The 22,583-nt window shown below is 39.4% G+C and overlaps 1 protein-coding gene across 1 annotated transcript in view; it reads right to left on the bottom strand.

Moving 5' to 3' along the window:
* CUL3 (cullin 3) overlaps window positions 1–21,620 on the bottom strand; it is a 56,625-nt gene extending 35,005 nt beyond the window's left edge. The window contains exons 1-2 of the mRNA XM_027686269.1: window positions 21,487–21,620; window positions 2,880–3,077 (exon numbers count right to left, since the gene is read on the bottom strand). Coding sequence (XP_027542070.1) covers window positions 2,880–3,077; window positions 21,487–21,552 — 264 coding nt within the window. The 5' untranslated portion in view covers window positions 21,553–21,620. The remainder of the gene's footprint in view (window positions 1–2,879; window positions 3,078–21,486) is intronic.
* Window positions 21,621–22,583: the final 963 nt, after the last annotated feature.

Here is a 22,583-nt window from a genome sequence, read left to right as displayed (position 1 = left end):
GATGCAGAGTACCTGCCTTTCTATTGCCCTCATCATGAAGCCAGAACCTGGTGATTAGTACTTACAAGCCATTAGGGTGTGCGAGTTCAAAACCAAGTACACTTGACAGTAACTTGCTTGCTGGAATGTACCTTGTATTGATTCCATCTGCACCTATCATTTTATTTACAGTTAAACAGGCTGTAAGGACAGTACACTGTGTTACGTCCTGTTGTTGAGAAGTTAAATGCTTATAAGAAAAGTATTTGGTTTCTAATTAAAATGCTGAATAAGCACAACTTTCTACTAATGGTTAAATAAGCATACAGTGTAAATACAGCTCCTAACCATGCCTCACCAACAATACAAGCCTGTGCTTTCCAAGCTTTAAAGCTATTTGTAAAAACATCTGAACATACATGTTGCCTCTACCCAGTCTCTTCATCTATTCTAAATTAACCAGCATGACAGGAATACCACAGGAATGTAGCTTTTTTGTAAAAAGATAATCAGCAGATGTCGACAGCAAAGGACAATAATGTTTCAAGGATTCCAGCAATTTCAAATTTGTGTTTGGCTCCTCAGCAGTGCTCCCTGAATTGAGTGCAGTTCTTCAGTAAAAACTGACTCACTTCTGCACATTTTTATTTTTATAGAAGTTATGAAATTTAATGAACATTTCAGTTGGCAAAATCTCCCTCTCCTAAATTCTAGCATTCACCATTGAGTCTCTGAATAGAAGTTTACAAAGACTTGTGATGAGAGGATTTATTGTTTATTAGGTACTTAAAATTTAACAGAGAATTGCCCTTGGGAAGAAACAGTGAACAGAAAAGATTATTCTAAATTTTCTGTGACAAAGTGTGAGGTTAAACAAAACTTTTTTTAATCTATCTTACCACAAGTACTAATGGCACAAATATAAGATGTCATTATAGAACGGATCCTATTCTTAGTAAACAATGCACTATTTTTCCATACTTCCATCTATAACTACCTCAACATAATATCCCTAAGTAAATACTCAAAAGGGACAAGAAGTAGCTTTGAGCCTACAGAAGTTTTCTTTATTGTTCAGAAATTTTTGGCAAAAGTCACTTTTTTTTTTTTTAAAGTCTGTTCCTGGGATTATTTAATTTATAGGACAGCATCATCAGAATAATTTAGCCTTTTAAACTTTACAACAATTAACTACTAAAACTCAGTAGTTAGCCTTTTTATCATGGCTAACTATGGTCATCTATGTTTATGATACCCATACACACGGTTATAATTTGCTGAATCACACTAAAGATCAGAATACTAGGTCATTGGAAAAGACTTTTTTTTAAAGCATAAGATATGATAGTATTAAGTGTCAGAAAGGCACTGGTCTACACTGCTATTTGTGCAGTCCTCTCAGCCAGTGCAGTGAAAGTACAAACTCAGGATCTTCTGCTCTTTTGTTAATTTTCCACAATCAGCACTTCAGAATAATTTATTTTGCAAATTGATAATTTTTAATATGCAAAATAGCTAGGAACTAAGACAAGAAGTTGCAGAATACCTAGTAACAAAGCAGCTCCCCTCAAATTAAACCAGGATAAACTAAAGCCTAGGAATAATAAAAATTTAGTGTCATATTATCACATACAGACTGTAAACATAGGCATATAAAGGCACAAAAAGTCTCAGACATTTGCCACATTTTATATGAATAGTACAGATTATGCATGCACAGATTATGAAAAAAGAAGAGTTTGAGAGTCACAGATGTGCTACAATTATAGAAAAGAGCCATAAATTATCCAGCCACTTCATACAGGATGTGTCCTCTCGTGCAACAGTAAAAAAGTCCATGTTAGAAGCAGTTTTAGAGTATACTAGTTCAGAGCACACCTTTGAAACGAAGATTTTAGAAAGAAAATAACACATTTCAGTAACTCCAGTTGGAACGTACAAAAAACTCCCAAGAATTCTGCATTATTTAGACATAAACCTCGCATCCATTCCCTGTAATTCAGCCATAAATAATCATCCAACACACATGATGGTGTACGACTTTGCTTTTCAGATGTTGTAAAAACAGCCAGTATATGAGATCAGAGTGATATGGAGCAAGGCAGGCATCTCTCCAGACTTGGAATTCCTATTATCCCTAAATATTACATGGACTCCTAAAAAGTGTGTTTTAACTTCTTTCAATTACATACTTATTAAATCAATTCTAAACTCTTCTCTCAAAGACAGGAGAGGTGGTTCCATGGTTTAACAGGAGACCTAAAGAGTCCTTTTCTCCGACGATACCTCTTCAGAAACAAGAAGTTTCTGCATGTCATTTTGACCGAATTACATGGTTTTGCAAGGGCCAAAATGATAGAATACAGACTACTCAGGACTTTTGTTGTTGCTGAGCTGATGTTTTTGAACAGTGCCTACTGCCTCTTTAAATAGCATAATCCTAGCACAGCTCTCTCATTAACTTGTGAATTAGTTCATTAGCCCATAACAAACAGGTTCTTACGCTGGTATTTATTTTGTTCCACAAATGAAAAAACTGACTCAAAACCAACCCAAAATTTGGCCTAAGAAAATCACAAAATGCCACCAAAAAGGCCACAAACCTTAAAAAAAAAAAAAAGATCTCCAGCTCTCAACAGTTATTCTTCAACAAAAGTTGTTTCCTGTTATACACTTTCACACACTTTCTATGGTCTGTCCTCCATTAGTAACTCACAAAAAACAGTACCTGGAACATGAAGTCATTTGAGCTGGGTGTTAGCTCTATGCTACTGTTTCTGAGAGAAGCTACACAATTGCAACACAAGGCAACATAACAGTTAGATTTTTTTTGTCCTTTAAATAACTGTTCAGAATTCTTTCCTATAAGATACTTCATTTTAATTAATAAAATGACAAACCTTGTTTATTAGATGCTCAGTGACCACTTCTCTTAGTCCAGTGTAGAGTTTTTCACCATGTTTATGTAACACCATTGTATATGCATTCCTATACAGCTCCTCAAAACTGAGACCGCTATTGTTCTTACGCTGGATCTCTTGGATTGCATTTTTCAGAAGATCCCAAATGCTGTTCACATATTTCTCATCCATAGTCATCTGTAAAAATAAAACAATATGTTATTGTTTAGAATCAAAAAAGAATATAGATAATAGAAGGTAATTGTTCTGCCACATCTTGTTGATTTTATTATCACAAGGTTTCTCAAGCTTTATTAAAATAGTGTTTATGAAACTAGCAAGGATTTAAAGAAATAGTTACGAAAATTGTAATTTGTTAAAGTTTAATGCTTTTTTCTTTCAGAGCTGCAAATCCACAGAACCCAACTCCAGAGTCTTTTTAGCTGGAAAGGCAGGTATTCATGGACATGAGTCTCTTCCCTACTTTTCCTCCACAGTGCTAACAATGATGGATGGTTAACTCTCATCCCATATTACATGTTACTTGGTGCCTCCTAAATTGTACTGCAACACTAATCTGCTTCACCAGACCCCAAATGAACCTGTACGATAACAGATAATATCTGACACAGAGTTAGCAAACTTAGTCATCAGCTTGATCCAACTAGGTGCTTCAAAATATGATAGATAAAACAGTGTCTGGGATTGCAAGTAAGTGTAGCAAAAAATTATCAGATGTCAGTATTGCTTAAAGTTTTTGAGTCAGTTTGGTTTAGTTTATACAAAAACAGGAACTGAGTTAGCATTTTACATCTAAAGAAAAAGGATGAAGAGTGATGAGAAAAAAAGCTGCTATTCCCACAGTTACTGCGGAAAAAGAAAATATCCCCCACACCAATCTACCAATATCCCAGATACCAGTCTACCAATAACGTCAAAGTAGCCTTTAAAATAAGAGCTAAAGTAGTGAAAGAGTAAATAATAATGGTATGACATTACAGAGGAAAATCATGACCAGCTGTAATCTACCTCTCCTTCCCCTTCCACTCAAGAACCACTAATAGAAGAAAAATATGGAAAACTAGATTTGACTGCATTTGTAATCAAACACAATTAGCAGAACTTTTTTCATAACAAGTATATTTTTACACGTATTTTCAAAATATCATATCAACTTCTCTAGGCATTACAAATAAAAGTACAGCTCATAATAAAGAGAAGCCATTCATTGCCTTGGGAGGGAATGGGCTGCTGAACAAAATCAAAACAAGACACACAACACACAGCCTTCCATCCTGCTTGTCTTCTGGACTTTTGGTTAAATACAAAGATTTTAATGATAAAAATAATCCTATCACTACTTTTTCCACTTCTCTGATACCAGATCCACTAGACTACTCAACTCTATGTACCTAAAACTTGAGATATGGTGTTAGATATCCAAAAATTCTTAGCTCCCCATCTCCCAAAAGTAAAGCCTCAAAGTAACGGAGGAATGGTGGATGGAATGCCATGTGTCCCTCCACACTTTTTGCTTATTCTGCTATGTGTAATACTGAAAGGTCAGTAATTCTGTTTTTAATTTGCATTTGCTACATTGGTGCCTCTTCAGGGAAATTATTTTCTAAAGCCTTCCTGAACCATCAATTTTACAAGTACTGATAATGAAGGCAAGCATTTAGATTTGCAGACAGCAATCCAAGTAAAAGCTTTTCAGCCTTCTTTTCAAAAAAAATGAGGTTTTGTTTTCAAACAAAGCATAGACTCAAACCAACACCTCCCAATGTCCTTTCCTCCCCTTGCTAATCAAGAATCTCCAAGCCAACACGACCTTTTTATCTCGACTGCAATTTAATTGCACACTGTATTTTAAAAAAGGTGTGATCTGTATAAACCCGGCAAATCACCGGGTGCTCCTTCGCAGAGATGTTACAGCACTGCTGCTTCTGGGTTGGTCACAGTGAACATCTGTGTGTAAAAGATAAAGCGGCACTTTTGATAACTCAGATCTGTTCAGGAAAAAACTAAAAGTAAACTGTTTAATTCTTCTACTTTTAATCCAAATGCTATAAAAACAAAGGAAAGACTGTAATGTTATTTGCTCCAAACTCACTGAATACAAACATGAACATAGAGCTTTCTGTCACTTAACAACTGACACACCACAAGCTGCTCTGCTCTGGAAGCACAAGAAAGGTCCATAAAAGGTAATTTTAAGGAGTACACACCTCCAGGGGATAAATATACAGAAATATTTGAAAAAGTATTATATACTTATTACCTTTCAGGATTAAGCATGAAGGACTCTGCTTTTCAGTGCAGCTTCCTATTCTGCTGATGACTTAGATCAACATATGTGAGGTTTTATGGGAACAGGTCTGCTCAAGTTCTAGGATATCAAGTTAGAAGAGCACTGTCTTCCAAAAAAGCTCTAGCACAGCTGGCTTGTTTGCAGCAGTGTTTTCTAACAAAGCAAAGACTCCTAACACTTTAAATAATTCCATTCTATTTGGCAGTAAGTCACTGCAGTAAAGTTTGAGCAAAAATGTATTATTTCCTCTCCACTGCTGAAAAATTGTGTAGCAATTGAACAGAAGAGGTCTTCCTGTATTCTCAAAGGTACCTAAGATTTGCAATGACTAAATCTACCCTTGGATTATTTAAGTCACAGGTTCACCTCTTTTCATTCCCTTTCCTTAAGTCAGGCTTGTATGGAGATTTAAAATCCAAACAACTAACCAATAAATACGTTTTTGGTACTACTCGAATACTTTGCCATTTTTCAAAATTCTGTACAAAAGCATCTCTGAAAACACTATTAGAGAACTGTGACTCAACAGGGAAAATTTATGCAACTCTCTGGATCCCTACTCTATGAGTGATAGACTTCCACAACTATGAATACAGAATCAGAGCCCTGCTGTTTTTCCATGTTCATTCCCAGATTTCTTTTAATGTCTATATTTTAAAAGTGAACTCCACATTTTTAATACAGTTGCCTTGCTCATGTCATGTATTGTTGCAGATTTAGCAGAACCCAGATTGCTGCTTCTGCTGGTGCTTTGAAAAAAAACACACAGGTCTGGAAAGGCTTTCAGAAGCAAAATCCCATTAACTTCAGTAGTGTCTACACCCAGATTCACCAAGATAGTAAGAAGCCAGTGTCCAAATAGAGGAAATGTGTTAATGTACTCCTGCTTATCTGAACATTACCTTTCTTGGGGAATGGGAGAGAGACCAAGTCTGTTATTGGCAGGAGAGAGAGCTGTTTATAAGAAGCCGCTAGTTGGAAAACTTCCACAAACCGCTGCCCAAATGCTAATGATTCAAAGATGCAACTCAAACACAAACATCTGAACTCAGAGCACAGCACAAGTACATCTTGAGGAAATTAGACTAAAATGTCAGTGTACATGAAAGTGCAATCATTTCACCAAAAAAAAAAAGTCTGCAAAGGACTCAAAAGGTCCTTTATTCCACAGTGCTGCCATAGTGCAGGATCAGACACTTTCAAGCCCCTTCCTTTAACAGTGTTTGTCTATCATATTGAAAATCACCAAGGCCAAATAAACAACCACTGCCAGCACTCTATTGCCATTATCACCCAAAAGGCAGGTAAAGCTGGTAACAGTCCTGAATAGACTTCTCAGTGTCTCCCTCCCAGAAGCTGACACTACAGGCACCTGTTTGAGTAACTTACTGGCATCAATCACAACAGAACAACTCAATTCTAGGAGTTTTCTGATTAACATACAACTTCATACAAAATATTATCACCCTCCTTCTAGTCATGTAGGTCAAAGAGAAGTGCAACATCCTGTCCCTAGGGAGCAGGAACAACCCCATGTGTTAAGACCTGCTGAGGCCAACTGGCTGGAAAGCAGATTTGGCAGAAAAGAATCCAGAGCACTTGACAGACATCAAATTGAAGATGAACCAATAGGCCTCTGAGGCAAAGAAGATTAATGGTATTGTGGGCTGCATTTGGAGGAGTGTTGCCAGTAGGTCAAGGGCTCTGTGCAGCACTGGAGAGACACGTGGAGTACTGCGTCCAGTTCAAGGCTCCCTCCCCAGTACAAGAGAGACATGAACATGCTGGAGAGAGTCCAGTGAAGGGCCACTAACCACCCTCTGGAGTACCTCTCACATGAGGAAAGGCTGGGAAAGACAGCCTAGGGAAACCCTGCAGGGATCAAATCAGTGCATACAAAAGCCAGTGGGAGGGTGCACTGAAGAGGGAGGGAACCAGCCTCTTTTTGCAGAGGTGCCCTGTGACAGGACCAGGGAACAAACTGAAACAGGAGATTCCCCCTGAACATCAGGAAAACTTTATTGTGAGGGTGACCCAAGCACTGGCACAGAGCTCAGAGAGGCTGTGGAGTCTCCATCCTTGGACATGGATTCAAAAGCCGTCTGGATACAGTCCTGAGCAACCAGGTCTAGGTGACCCTGCTTAAGCTGTGGGGCTGGACAAGGTGACTGAAGTGGCTTCCAACCTCAATCCCTGTGTGATCTGGTGATACACGTTACAGCTGTACACTGAGGAAGCCGGAAAACCAGGGCTCCTTGAGTAAATTGACCTTTAAAAACTGCCAGTACCAGTCTTCCAAAGGAAATGCATTGAGGGATAACAAAGGTGAGCAACAAAATACTTGTGGTCCCCAGTGGAACCAGGCATTTGTTCCCTGGCTTATACCAACTACAGTCAAAGAACAACACTAAAACTCCCAGACTCACAAAAATCCAACAGATCTACTGCTAGAAATCCTTTGCATAGAAATAAATGCTTTGGAGTGTAATTTCCATTCTGTACACTTTAACTTTTACAGCAGTTCCGTTTGGATGCAACTTCATTTCATGTTCTTGTCAGTTGATCATTTCACCCTTAACACTACAGAGCTTGCTCCTCTTACTTATATAACCATGCTCCAAGTGCTGTGAACTGCAAGGAAGAGTTACGGGGTAAACTGCTAAGAGCCTGCTAGAAGGTTTACGCCAACTTACTTTTACTGAAAGCAGCTATTTAGTCTTCTTACCAAGAGGTGGTTAAGAAAGAAGTGAGGAAGAAGTAAATAGATGTCCCACAGAATCCCTGTAGGAGTATCCACAGAGGTTTACCCATCAGCAGAAACAGGAGACATACGAACTAGTACTCTCAAGACTAGTGACCACAGACAGCTTCTTACCCTTCTTGAAGAAGAAATTTCTAGACAAATTCTATGAAGTTCCCACAAAGATCTCAGACCAGACAGGCCATTGTTAATTCTCAGAGGTTCTAAACAGACTGTCAACACATTTGCAGGACATTTTTACTTTCAAAAAAGTCACAAACACCACTACTCACTTTTTCTACAGAGTATCTGCAGTGTTTATCACCATTCTACACACTACGAGGTAAAACATGTCGATCCGAAAGGGATTACTTTTACAGAACAAAGTTTCTCAAAGTTTTCAAAAAATGCAACCATCTGCCTCATTCCTTTCCATGACATCATTTACAGGTCTAACACCACAGAGCACTGGAATGAGAACCAACAGAAATTACAGAATGCAGGTGTTTACCCTCTCTACCTTGAAGGAAGTGAGTAGATACCAACAATTATAGTTAGTCAGCAGTGCTGGGAGTAAACATTTGCACCTAATAATTGCAGCCTATTCTCACTCCCCCTGTTCCCATCCCTCAGCAGACAAAATGAGCAGGGTCTGATTGTCATCTAAAGCTGCCACCACGAGGTCCTGACCCACAGTCCAAGAGGCAAGGAAGACTCCCACCAATGGTCTTCAGTTCCACTGCAAGACAGGGCATTCATCAAGATGGTATTAAATAGTCTGTTACACAATAACTCAGCATCCTTAGCCCGTATCCTTCATTCTGAATGAGATTTGGCTGAGGTTATCCAGAAAAGGGCAAGAGCAGCCCATTTCCTGCCTCAGAATCTAATCACTACTTGAATTTTTATAAACCCTTTGAATATTGTTAATTTAAAAGACAAGAATTTACAGTGACAGAGATATATTGTCTAGCGTTTGCTCCAAGAATATCTCTGAAAATGGCATATTAAGATATGGAACTACATATTCTTCAACTACAGGGCAGATAAAATGTATTTCTATTAATGACAAATGAAGAGCTCAATATTAACACTTTTCTGAAGTTTTCATCACTGTGTAAAAACGAGCATATCTGGAAGATGTTGGCTCACAATCTCTTGCTCTCACATTGGCTACACACACTTTCTCACAAATAAAAACAACCCATCTCTGAACAACTAAAAACATCAGGCACAAAGTTCCTCAATAGCCTTGTCTGAACAGGTTGACCGTTACACACCAAAACATGACTGGAAACTAAGAGAAGGAGCATGAAGAAAGTAAGGGTCACATTGTCTCACTGCTGTTCTCCTGCATCTGGGCTATTACTTCACTTTGGACATCTGTTGAAAGAGTCACAGGGAAGTCAGAGAAATGTGCTACCAAAACTAGCCCTATTAAGTAGGCTTTGCTCCTAGGTGACCTTCAGCAAGCAATCGAAGATGACAATACAGTGTTATCCACATCTCCTAAGGAGTGTCAGGAAATGCCTATTACACTATTACAGTCCCTCAGAGGGTGTGTAGTGGGGGAGGATCTATACCTACAGATTCCCCTGACACCTGCCAGTTATCATTTACAAGATTAAATATTGGCACCATTTTTAGGATCTGTGTTTTCTTCTTCACTCATCCCTTGATATTCAAGCCTTACCCGTGTTTGGGTAGGCAAACACTACACTAAACTTCTCCAAATTCCTCCTGCAAGGAAAACTCATGGCACCGTGTTCCTTCCAGGCTCAGAAGATGAGCTGAGCAACCAGTGCTGAGAGTAATCCCCTAAAGGCCAAGGGAAGAATCAAGTTTAGTCTCACCCTCAAAGAGGCTCGAGTCTCTGCAGGGAGGGCTCTATGACAATACTCTACCACTAACAGAAATACAAGAATTGTAATATCCAATTCTCCTTCCCAGGTTTACTCAGCAGAAGCAAGCAGAACATGCATTTAAATCAAAAAGGAATTCTTTCTGTCAACTGAAACATCTAAGAGCTGTAGGATTTTAGGTAAAACACTTTCCTTATCCACTTTGCTTGAATGGGCTCTGCAGCACCAAAAAGCTACTGGGCTAGCACGGGGTGGGGTGGATGGGTTAAGTGAACTAAAAAGTGATTGCTCCTTAAAAGAAAGAGTTGTACCTCCTGCACAAGGATTCACAGATTTGGTTTACCTCCATGGCATTGTCTCAGAGCATGCTGGTCTCATCACAAAACAAGTGCTGCTTTGGGTGGAAGCTTGAAGAGGAATGGAATTGGTTGGTTGGTCTAAAGCTTTATAGCAAACTGTAATATGTTCCAAAAGCTTCCTTTTTCAAGTAAACTTAAATCCCAGAAAAAAAAGATTTGTTCCTCCTCTCAAAAGGTAACACTTGCCTGCATTATAGGTAGGCCTGACAGGAGTTTCACTACACAACAGCAATTTAACAGCCTATACGAAAAGTTTAAAACAAGTCTTTAATAGAAAACGTCACACTGCAGCAATAGTTTTGACATGTTTACATGACAACTGAACAAATTTAAGGATCAGATATTAATTTATCTTTCCTATTACAGGAACCAATTCAGAAGAATGATCCTGAACTCATCTTGAACTGTCAACACACCTCTCTTACTCTAGATTTCAACTTCTGTTTAATACAGTTTCTTCGCTTTTCCCAAATGCCCCTCCTCAACTTCAGTCTTGCAAATATGTGGAACATAATTTGCTAAAAGGGAAAAAATGAGAAAAACAACTCCTCCCAAACACCTGCTTCATCTGAACTGTGACTATGAACTATGTAAATCTGAGCAGCCATCTCTTACAGATAAACACAAGGTAAAAAAATAATCTAAAGGTTTTTGTTTCATTTCTTTAAAAAACAAAAAAAAAACAGTCTGAAGAGGCAAACAAATAAACATAAAGGTACACAGTGGTGATTCTGTGAACATAAACAACTTTCCTCTTACAGACCTTCGCACACTTCCCCAACACTAACTCATACTAAGTGTTTGTGACTACTAATGAGGAACTACAAACTCAGTTACACTATCCAAAAATCAACTTACGGGTTTAATTTGCAACTTATGATGCTCAATTTACAAAATGCACCTTCAGTCATTGATATAAAGAACTCTCAATAATACAGACAAAAGCAGAATATTACTTGTCTGAGTGGGTCAATGAAAAATGAATGCTAGCTCATTAATCTCATTTTTCATCCAGTTTGTATATGGATTTACAGAGTCTTTAAGTTTCTGTATAAAAACTGTATCAGCTAGTTAAGTAACAACATGGCATATTCAGTCAGTAAACACTGCATCTACAATCACTTATACAAAGCTTAACAGTCTTTTACACACTCATCTGTCTTACTAATTATTTTCCGCAGGACCTAAGTGCCTTGAAATACACCTGTGCTTTAGTCAGCAAGGACTGACGGATGTTGTCCTCCAACAGGGTTGGATACTGAGGAAAAGCAAAGAAAACACACCAAAATTAACTTCTTCTCAACAAACTTTCTAAGGTGCTACTAATTACACTAGAGACTTTATTCCACAGTTGCAAGCTTTGCCCAAAGAGGATTGCAAAACAGGATTTAATAAAATACAGAAATCCAAGTTTTTAAATTACCTCTTCTTCCCCAGCATCTGTGGACAAATCCAAATGCCTTTCCAAATATCAGAAGACATCAGGTGTAAAATTAGCAAATCCCCCCTGCCATCATGCAAGCTTCTCCCCATTCTGACATTACAGTATGAAAGTTGTTTTTAAAAAAGTTGTATTTAACAGACAACAATTAACTGGTTTTGTTCAAGCTTCTAGAAGAACTGAACTGGTAAGAGGCTAAATATAGGAAGTTCTAGTTCAAAAGATAGTTGTCACTGCCATAGAATGGAAGTGCTTATACAGCCAAAATAGCAACATTGCCTGTATTATTAACCAAGGTTCTTTTAAAAACATTCAATGACATTTCTACAGTGTTCATTACTATGGCACCTGAAAATGGAGGAGGATTATAAAGCACCCATAATGAAACTACTTATTTCCTGAGAACACTTCAAACTAACAATAGTAAAGAAGAACTGTCTATACTGCTGAAACCTCTCTTACTTATTTGGAAACTGTTAGAGCTGAAGTCTAGATCTAAGTTTACAGTTCAAAAAGTCTGATCTTTCACGTTTAGCTTTGCAAATTAACAAAGTCATTTTCAGACGTGAAGTTAGTTCTTGGTTTATTTCAGTATATGTACTGAACACTTACGGTGCAAATTACATGTGTGGGGGAAAAAAGAGTGTATTGGGCCAGGATTGCTTAACTCAAGAAAAGCCTATTCTGAATGACACAGAGGAATAAACACAAGGATTTTACACCAAAAATCTACCAACTCCCTCTCTCCTGCCCCAAAAGAATAAAAATTAGTATCAGTATTTTGAAAACTAATGAGAATTTCACAGTCTTCTTGATTCACTTTAGAAGTAGTAATCCTAAATCAACTTTCCTCAAATTAAAGCAATGGGACAAAAAGAAAAAAAAAAAGAAGAAAACCACCAAAAAAGGCTAATGTAACAGCAGGAAATATGTTCCTGAAAGTAATACCATAGCTTTGTTTCTATCCTAAACAAAGTTGGTATTAAAAGAAAATATTTGAACCTAATTAGAAAAGCAGAATATGGAACAAAGAAAAGCTGAATTTCTGGGAGTGAATCACCCCTCCCATATGTCAGTAGGATCCTGGAGGTTTAGAAGGCATGGGGAGGGACAGGTAGTTCTGCACTTGAACAGATCAGCTGTTTGTCTGTGGCTGTCAGACAGGCTTTTATCAAAGGTGAAATGACAGACAGTGGGAACAGTGACACAAAATTTTATAAATTACTCGGCATACCTTTCCCCTTTTACAAACAGAGCCAAATCCTAAACATTTCATTCAAGTAATTTAGCATTCCACTGCAATAAAAGCTTGTAACAGCCAAGGACATGCTTTTCAAAATCTGAGGACTATGTGACTACAAGCAAACTACCACAGAGTACATTCAACTGCAAATTTCCTCAAAGCAGCTTACTCGGGATCACGGGCCATGTGCCGGCTCTTACGCTGCAGGAAGAAGGTGGCTCAGTCCTCTTCCACTGGAACTACTTCCAATTTACTAAAGACTGAAAGCAGAAAGGGAAGTTGTTTGCTTATCTATAACCTAACAAGATTTACTAGCTGAAAATTGCTGAAAATCTCAAATTTCAATGGGATTTAGGTCCCTGACTCTCTTAATTTCCTTTTACAACAGTGTGGGACTTCAGCATTCCAGGTGATGTGCAGGAGGTTGTCTTGAAAGTGCCATAACTGACAATGGGTCACTGTCAGCAGAAGCAGCATCATTACACCCCAGACAACTACTCATATCATTCCAAACTGTAAACCAAGAGAAATATTTACTTTTGTTGTTGTTTTTTGGGTTTTTTTTTAGCCCAGTCAAAATAGCTTGAAACTTTGATTCAGTATGTGATCATATGTCTATTAGTTTTAAGACCATCACCTAATAAACACTACAAAGCAAAATTAAAAAGCCTTAATTTAATAAGGAAAAAAATCATGAGGTTTTTTTAGCAAATCTTTTTTATTGATGACTTGTACAATATTAACATTATAATAACCTTAAAGAACAAGAGAGATGCTGCACGTCTCAATCCCAGCTAAGAACTGCCAGAGTGCTGCTCTGCACATCCATGCCTTCTGTGGATGGCACAAAGTCTCCTCAGGGGTATCATCTCTCCAAGTGAAAAAATCCATTAGTTCATTAACTTTCCAGCCTTGATGACCTGAATTCAGAAAGCTTCCCTGAACCACAAATGGCCCATTCCTTGCTTACCCAACACTCCATGCAAATCCCACAAGAATTATTTCTGGGTTTTTTCAATTACCCTACAAGTTAGCTCAGTATTTTACAATTGTTTAAAAATCAACACTAAAGAGGAAATCAGTGAAATACACATGAACTTATACAGACTATAAACACATTTCCTGTAGTCATTTCAAAACAAGGAACACAATGAACGACTTGAGGGGGATGAAGGAAGAAAGGGGGATGGTGGGGCTGAAGGACCTTCAGAGGCTTTGGGGAGTTTGTGACAACTCCTCCTCCATAATAACAACAGCATAACAATTTGAGAACTTGCACAGGAATAGAAAAATAAAATTTAATGGTAGTCAGAGGCCAACAGAGGATAATTTTTTCCCCCTTCAGCTTACTTCAGTGAGGGGAAGGAAGATACACTTAATAAATCACTTACAGATTTACAGATAATCAATACCCCTGCATTCTGACAATAACCTCTCTCGGGGGGATTTTTGCACCACAGTGCAAACACCATGACTGGATGCACAGATTAGCAGTGCCTGGAACACTAAGACTAACACTGAAACGACTGCAATAGAAAAAATTCAGAGCTACATAGGAAATTAAAGCCATATATATAATATAAAAAAAAAAACCAAAAAGAAAAGGCCCACTCAGATGCTACCAACACTTTAAAAACAAAAGTAGTGTAAAAGTAAAAAGTATTTATTTCAATAAAGATTCTTCACATACAAAATGTAAGACACACAATCTATACTCAGACTACACAGTCTAAGAAATTAACATATGAATTTTGTATTGTATAATTTTGCCCAATTTCATAGCATTCACATGTATAATTATTGTCTTCATTTATGTTTATTACCATTAGCATTAAACAAAAATTGGCATTTCCACAAATGCATCTCATCCATAACCATAAACAAATAAAGCAAGTTATTTGTGCACATTTTGCATAGTATTATACCTTATTTAAACTACACGCAAAGCAGTTTCAGCCCTCAAACACTAATTTTACACACAGCTAATTAAAGAATTTAGGCCACTCCACTGCAAACACCATCCAAATGTAAGTGTTTATTACAGTTTTGTCCTCCTTGCTGTACTCAGGTGCTAAATGCACTTTTTTTCTTCCCTAAAACATTAAAAATGTCAATATGGAGGTTCTTTTGTTAAGTCATCTAACAGTATTTACTTATGCTGAGATGCCAGTACTTGTCTCCTTTACAAAGGAGACATTAGTGATTTAAAAATTCTGCTAGCTTTAACTGACCTTCAGAAAAATAAAACAACCCTGTGATTAAAAGCACAGTTTGGCCATGGTGTAGTTTTCTACTACACCACTTTCATGCTCTATGTTTCCACAAAACCTGACTCAGACTGAAAAACACGAGCTTACTTCTCTAGAGCTGTTCTTCCGCTAGTGCAGCTACTGGAAATCAGAGATAAAATCCAGTGATCATATGCACAAGGTCAAGAACCTATTTTAGACTGTAACACAATCACTGTGAGTTTTATGAATGGACTCAATCAAACTATCTTAAGAAAAATCTGTCCCAGTCTATCACAAAATGTTTTCACCACATACAGAGAGACTATCTGACACTGCACATCAGTCATGGTGATGAAAGTCTAAAAGCACCTGCACTAAGACTACCTGCCCTACAGATCAAAGCCAAAGGCTTTACAATACCTGCTTGAAATTGTGAAAAATGGGGTCACTTATGCTGTGTATACCTGCCCAGAACAGATTAAAGGAAAAATTATTAACTTGTATAGAAAAAAGTCTGTTTTTATGTTACATACTATTATTATAACTATTCATGTAGAATATTGAAAATTCTTTATCAGTTTTACAGCAACTCTCAAAGTTCTTTTACCTACCACTACCAGGGAAAAACAGTAATTCCTGTTTAATAATCCATTACTATACAACACAAGAGTGAAGGGATGGAGATGCCTAATGAAGCCATTTGAAAAAGCTCAGATTGAATTAACCAGCAACAAAATCTCAACAGAACACTACTGGCATTAGCTTTATACTCCTGCACAAAAATCAAGCAAATTTCAAATAAAGGCAAGATCCATAAATGGCAGTACTCTTTCCAGTACCACACAGAGGCACTTGCTCAAAACTCTAGACCAACGGGAACACTCATTGCTCAGAACTTCAGACCCAGTTAACACGGAAAACCAAGAAAAATTGCAACTGAAACCTGAACATCTACAGAACTCAGGAATTCTGAGATTAGGTTAGACAAAAACTAAAAGGTTATATGCACAGTGTTACAAAACCCCCAACCAAACAAAAACCTACCTACGACTACTCAAAGAATAGTTGGAATTAGTGCTATCACCCCTTAAAAATTGTAAATGTATTATTAGGACATGCTCACCACATTTCATTAAAGAAAAAGAAATCTGTGAAAACTGGAAGGACTTAATAAGATTAACTGTCCAGTAAACAGCAAGTATTTCTATACTTTTCTTAATTTGCACCAAAACAACACTTTCTTCCTTTGAATAAGATAAGCAGTGCTTTAGTTTTTTTGTTTATTTCTAGGTTTTAAGTCTACTAAAATTTTAGTTGTGAATATTAACTTATTATTACTGTGAACACTGCATGGGTTAATAGCTAACATGCTCTTAGAAATATATTTGATAATATAAAGCCATCAAGATTCACAAGCCAACCACGTAAAACATGGAGTTAACTAAGTGATCTTGCAGAACTTGGTGGTTCATATTATTTTATTCAGACCTGAAAAAGCCTGCAGTAAACCATCCCCTAATTCCATCCTTGTCCCACCCTCCATGCATCTCCATTCCCTCACCAACACAGCATGAATGCTCTAGGGGTTATAAGCCAAAGCAGAAATACACGTACTGCTTACATAACTCGAATGCTTAAAAATTTAACCACAGTTCAATGTTTTTTTTATGGTCTATCTGCTCTAAGATGCTCAAGGTGGACAAAATTTACATCAACTTCTGGAACTGACAGATCTGCACACTACAGGTTGAAGCATAAATTTAACAAACCTCGTCTTCAACTTGCATCACCAATTCCCCAAGACTCAAAACAAACCACGGCAGCAGCCAGCACTCCCTGAGAAGAAAAAAAGCCTTCTGCCTACACAAAGCCTAGAACAAGTGGCTGTTAGATCCCAGGAGAAAGGAACACTGGCAATGAAAATATGAGTCTTAATACTTCCTCATGGAAGAGCTGGAATTATTTACTTCTAAGTTTACATAACTTTCTTGGAGGAAGAACATGAATTGATAAACGGAACTGAAGGAAAGGGAAGGCTGCCTGTCTTTCTGCACAAGATCCAACAAAATGAGAATTTTCTTGGGCACAAGTATTTCAAATAAAATTAGTCAATGAAGCTTATATATATATAAGCTTATATATATATATATATATATATATATATATATAAAGACTCCTTCTATCACAAGTGCATGTGTAGAATCTCCCCAAATGATGTCCAGAATTCACACTGTAACCATGTAGCACTGAGGCACCAAAATAGTTCTGAGGACTGGCAAAACACTACTTTGTAGTAGTACTCCAGAGAAGAAAGACAGCTCTGCAGGAAAGCAAAATTATTGAAAGCACTCAAAAAACCCCCTCCAACTATAATGATCAAACCCTACATTGGGTCATGCTGGTTTTCAGAAGGATCTGTCCAACCAATTTTATGGTGACACCTGCATTGAGAGAAGAATGAGTTCTTGCAAAAAAAAGTTCATTCAATGCAGCTTAATGTTACTTAAATTTTGAAAATTAATTCCTCAAATGCTTTCTGAATTCTCACATACTGTTTATTTCTGTTAGAAATGTGGATTTTTTTTTACTTTCTACAACTTTTCCATTAAAGCACATTTAAGGCTACTATCTTCCACTAGCTAACCAGTCACAGCAAAAGAGCTCAAATACACTTGCAGGAAACATAATTTATACATGTTAGATCTCCCTTACAGAAATCATATCTCTCCAAGTTTTAACTGCAAATCTAGCATTCTCTGGCAACACTTCTCACAGATCAAATATATCACCTTAAAATTAGATTTGCAGCAAGCTTGTTTGAGAGCTTTGAAGGTATTCCTCTAGGCAGTAGTAATGGGCTCACTGAGAGTTAAGCAGTGAGAGCCAATCTGAGACCCTGAGAGTACTTTAAACTAAACCAGGGAAGAAAACAACCCCCTACACTTCTCCAAAACAAGTTCAATTAATTCATATTTTGTAGGAATATCAAACCTGCATTTTGTGTAATGCACATACTGTGTATTGAGTAGACTACTGCACTCTTCCAAATAATTAAAAAAACCCCAACTTACTAATTATAGTCAACTCACATCACAGACAATTACTCAACATTTCAGAAATTATTTTGTTATTTTTAGCATCTGTATTCATATCTGCTGCATGTTTATGAATCTGAAACAACAGGGTTTGAACACTGCTTAAAAAAAAGGAACCTACAGTCACTAAAAAGCCCTCTTACACTGTTCCATCTCCTGCTTTACCACCACCCTGAATGCTCTCTGGATAGACCTTAGATATGGAACAGCTATATTTTATGAAGGTGTTAAAAGTACCAGAAGTGGTTATTGAAAGTAGCACACTGGAAGTCTTCTGTGGTGGTACATAAGGATACTTAAGCTTAATCTCATGAGTTTGCTCTACTTAATATAAAGTAAACTTTCATAAAAATGTAGTTTTATTACACTTCCCAAGTTTGAAATAGGCTCAAGTCTGAAGTCTCAGAGAATGCATTCTCATTTGGACTCCTTCTGATGCAACGATTATCACTGCCTTTAAGTCACAAAGAACAAGAGAACACAAGAAAGTTCTTTTAAGTAAGACAGTTTATAAATTAGAAAAAATGCATTTTTTTTCCTATTACGAACAGAAAAACAGAAAACTGTTTTTCTCAACTACTTTTGTTTACTGTACAACCCACTTCAGCAAAACAGTGCACACCATGTCACTGCCCTTGAGGTAAGAAAAAGCACCATCACAGCACATACCAGGAGCAAGTATTAAGAGACACTTGGGATGGCAGATAATCTGTCACCAATTACCAGAAATAACAAAGAAGAAATGTAGAATAAAACTAATTCCAAGGTATTAGGATCTCTAGGTAGAACACTCCTGGTTTTCCAATGTTTTGGTCAATTTCTACTTAATTTCTAGTAAGGTAGGAAAAGTGAACTTTAGTAATATTTTGCAAAGTACTATTTCTCCTTTCCTTTAGTTACTGTAAAATATAACAATAATAGAAGTATGAAAGATACTACAAAATATAAAATATTAAAGGAAAAAAAAACTACATGGAGGAAGTTACCCTAATATTGCTATGCTCCAGGAACATTAACTCTCCAATTTGGCTTCTTGTAGCTTAATGTAATAGTAAATAGCTACCTCCCATGCAAGCAGCAAACTAATCTAAAACAGGTAGACCTCCTGAGGAAAGATGATCAATAAGAAGACAAATTGAAGCAGCCTACAAAGTCACCTCTGGAAGTACTTTTAATTCAGAACCAAAGCACAGAACTACCAAATTTGGGATAAAAGAGTGAAGAAGCTGCTGTAGGAATAGTACATTTTCTAAATATGGACTCTACCCCCCACAAAAATGCTCCTTGCTGATACGAATTTATATCTCCCTACAGTCACTGGCACCATTCACAGGACCAAAGCTCTACAACCACTTAGGCCTCCCCAAAATTTGCAATAGGATCTTTACATGAACTAAAGCTACAGACTTCTGCAATTAGGGCAGGTAAACCCCTCCAAATCTCTCAACAAAGTACACGCTTCTTTTCTGTAAACACTTGATCAACACACACTTGTAGCAAATGTGGGTAGAGCCCTTCCCAAATCTTCATTCCTGAAGCCCAGCCATGATGATCAACAGCACTGTCAACAAAATGTCTCAGAACAGAAAATCTATTGGACAGAACACCTGTGAAGTTGCTCTCAACAAATGTCACCAAACAGTTGTAGGCCTTGATGACCAGTTACTTACTGAATTATTTTAGGAAGGAAACATTTTTTTTTTTAAAGTTTTAACCTAGATATTCTTTAAGCAACTGAAAAGAAAGACAATGCTAGTAAAAACAGTTTCAGATGAAAAAAACTGATTCCAATGTTTAACTTTATGTAAGAACAGGGGTCCCTCAGAGCATTCTTCACCTTCCCAAAACAAATTTCATATGCTCACATACAAAAGTGGTGAAAAACACAAACCTAACTTTATCCCATTGTTAAGTCTGCCTTTGTTGGCTGACTCATAGCTACATATTCACAGTTGGAATACATGAATCTGTTTATCAAATTAAAAGACTGATATCTTTTGGTGCAGTTTGTTATAAAACATACACATTGGGTTTGCTATGGTTTATTTTTGTACAGGTTTTTCTACTGCTTGCTAGTAAAACCCTGGCTACATTGCAGCAAGTCTTTTTCTTTATTTCTATAAGCTAACATGTCTTAACAAAATTGACATTCTTGGAAAAGGCTATTTAAAGGAATAAATGAGATCTAGAGATCAAAAACTCTCATCAGCTAAAATTCCTAATTTCTTAGCCCACTTTTTTCTTTTTACTTTTCCCACTAAATGCAACTGTCAGTGATTAAAAGTAGAGAAAATAGTAAAACAGTGTAACTCAGATTGCTATGATTAAGCTGGCTGCTGAGAATATAAAGAAATCTCTCAATTTCATCAGCAAGGGTTTTGATGAAGCAAATATATTGATATATTCCTTGCCAGTGAAGTGAGATAAACAGGTATGTCCAGTTCCTTTATAAAGGCAAGGCACATTAGTTCTACACCACTGCCTACTGGGATCAGACGCAGCACTGAGAAGTTAACACTAAACCTTAAAAGCCAGAGACTCGACTAAGTGTCTTCTTTATAACACACACTCCACTGAACACATACACACTTCCTGGCCATCCTCTGGCAGGCTGAAGCTTTTCTGTTTCTCTTGTTCTGCAACACCATTACTTGTGCTGTAGTTGTTACTCTGTTGTAAGCTTTAATTGAAACAACTGTCAAAACACAGCCAGCTACGGCACTTTAAATTAATAATCTGGCTCCTTCCCCTCTGTAACTCAAAGGGAAGGCACGCTCTCGGCTCTGCCGAACCTGCAACGAAGTTACCTATGCCTACATGTTTATAGTAGCACCTTCCGAACCAGCTGGCACTGTGCCACCTAAATCTTATAATCATACGACTTATAGCCTCTTTTACGGAGCGAAAAGCGAAATAAATTTTCTCGAAAAGGAAACTCTGCAGAAGACATAAATAAATACTCCCCCCGCCCCTCTTCCCCCTTCCGGGGCTAACTAATTTTGTTGATGTAGGCGTATATAACCTTCGGCTCCTTCTTGGAGGCCTTTTCCTTGAAAACAAAGAAACCCAGCTCCCCCCCTCCCCCCCAACCCGTACGTGGATTTTCATAATTGATTTGTTTGATGAGGGGGGCGATAATCGCGGGGGCCAGTTCCTCCCGCCTCCCGCTGGAGGAGCTCCCCCGAGGGGCAGCTCCCGCACCTCTCCCGGGGTGCCGCGGCCGCTGACAGCTCCCCCCGCCGCGCTCGCACCCGCACGGCCCCGCTGGCGGGGCGGCGGGGCCTGCGGAGGCCGCCCGCCGCGGCCCGGGGTGCCCGGTACTCACGGGGAAGGCTCGGATCCGCATCTTGGTGTCCTTCCGGCTGCCCGTCCCCTTGCTCAGGTTCGACATCTTCGGGCCCGGCGGCGCCTCCCGCGCGGGGCGGCAGCGCCGGGGGACTCGCGGCGGGGCGGCGGGCCCGGGCGCGGGGCCGGGGCTGCGGGGGGGAAAGGCCGCCGGCGACCTTCGGTGCGGGCGCGGCCCCCGGGGGTGCCGGGCCGGGCCGGGCGGGGGCGGCGGCGGCGCGGGCCCCTCGCTCCGCTGGCGGCGCTTCCCTTCAGCCTCCGCCGCGATGGCGGACAAACATCGCTCACTGCGCAGGGTCGGGCGCCCCCCCCGCTTCCCTTCGCTTCCTTCCCTTCTCTTCCTTCCCTTCCTCTCCTTCCCTTCCCGTCCTTCCCTCCCCTCCCACCGCCCGGCGCGCTCGGATCCGGCCGCGGCGGGGCGGGGGCGGCGGGAGGGCCGGGGGCGGGGGGAGGCCTCCGCGCCGCTCTCGCGAGGCTTCCGCCGCTCTCGCGAGACGTTCCCCCCCTTCCTCAGGCGGGCTGTCGGGGCGGGGAGGGCGGGGAAGGTACGCGCGCGGGGAGGGCGCCGCTGATTGGCGGGAAGCGGCGCCGCGCGGGGAGGGGCGGGGCCGAGGGCGGCGGGCGGCCCGGCCCGGGAGGGTCGGCGGGGACGGGAGTGCCCGGGGCGGTCGTGAGGGGGGAATGTCCCGCCCCGGCGGTGTCACGGAGCCGTGGCCTCGCAGAGTCACACAGTCATAGAGACATCGAGGTTGGAACAGACCTTTGGGATCATCCAGTCCAGCCGTCCACACTGTAACAACCCCTAAGCCACTAAACCACGTGACCCAGCTCCAGATCCAGATGCCTCTTACAGATTCACAGAATCGATTACGTTGGAAAAGACCTCTGAGATCATCGAGTCCAACCTTTGACCTAACACCACCTTATCTAGTAGACCATGGCACTGAAAGCCACATCCAGTCTCTAATTCTTAAACACCTCCAGGGATGGTGACTCCACCACCTCCCTGGGCAGCCAGTTCCAACGCCCAACCACTCTCTCTGTAAAGAACTTCTTAGAAGTGCCACATCCAGTCTC

This window comes from Neopelma chrysocephalum, unplaced genomic scaffold (genome assembly GCF_003984885.1).
Source record: "Neopelma chrysocephalum unplaced genomic scaffold, ASM398488v2 Primary Assembly neopelma1_70, whole genome shotgun sequence".
Taxonomy (NCBI): Eukaryota; Metazoa; Chordata; class Aves; order Passeriformes; family Pipridae; genus Neopelma; species Neopelma chrysocephalum.
The sequence above is the reverse complement of the archived record's forward strand: the minus strand, read 5'-3'. Positions and strand labels throughout refer to the sequence as shown.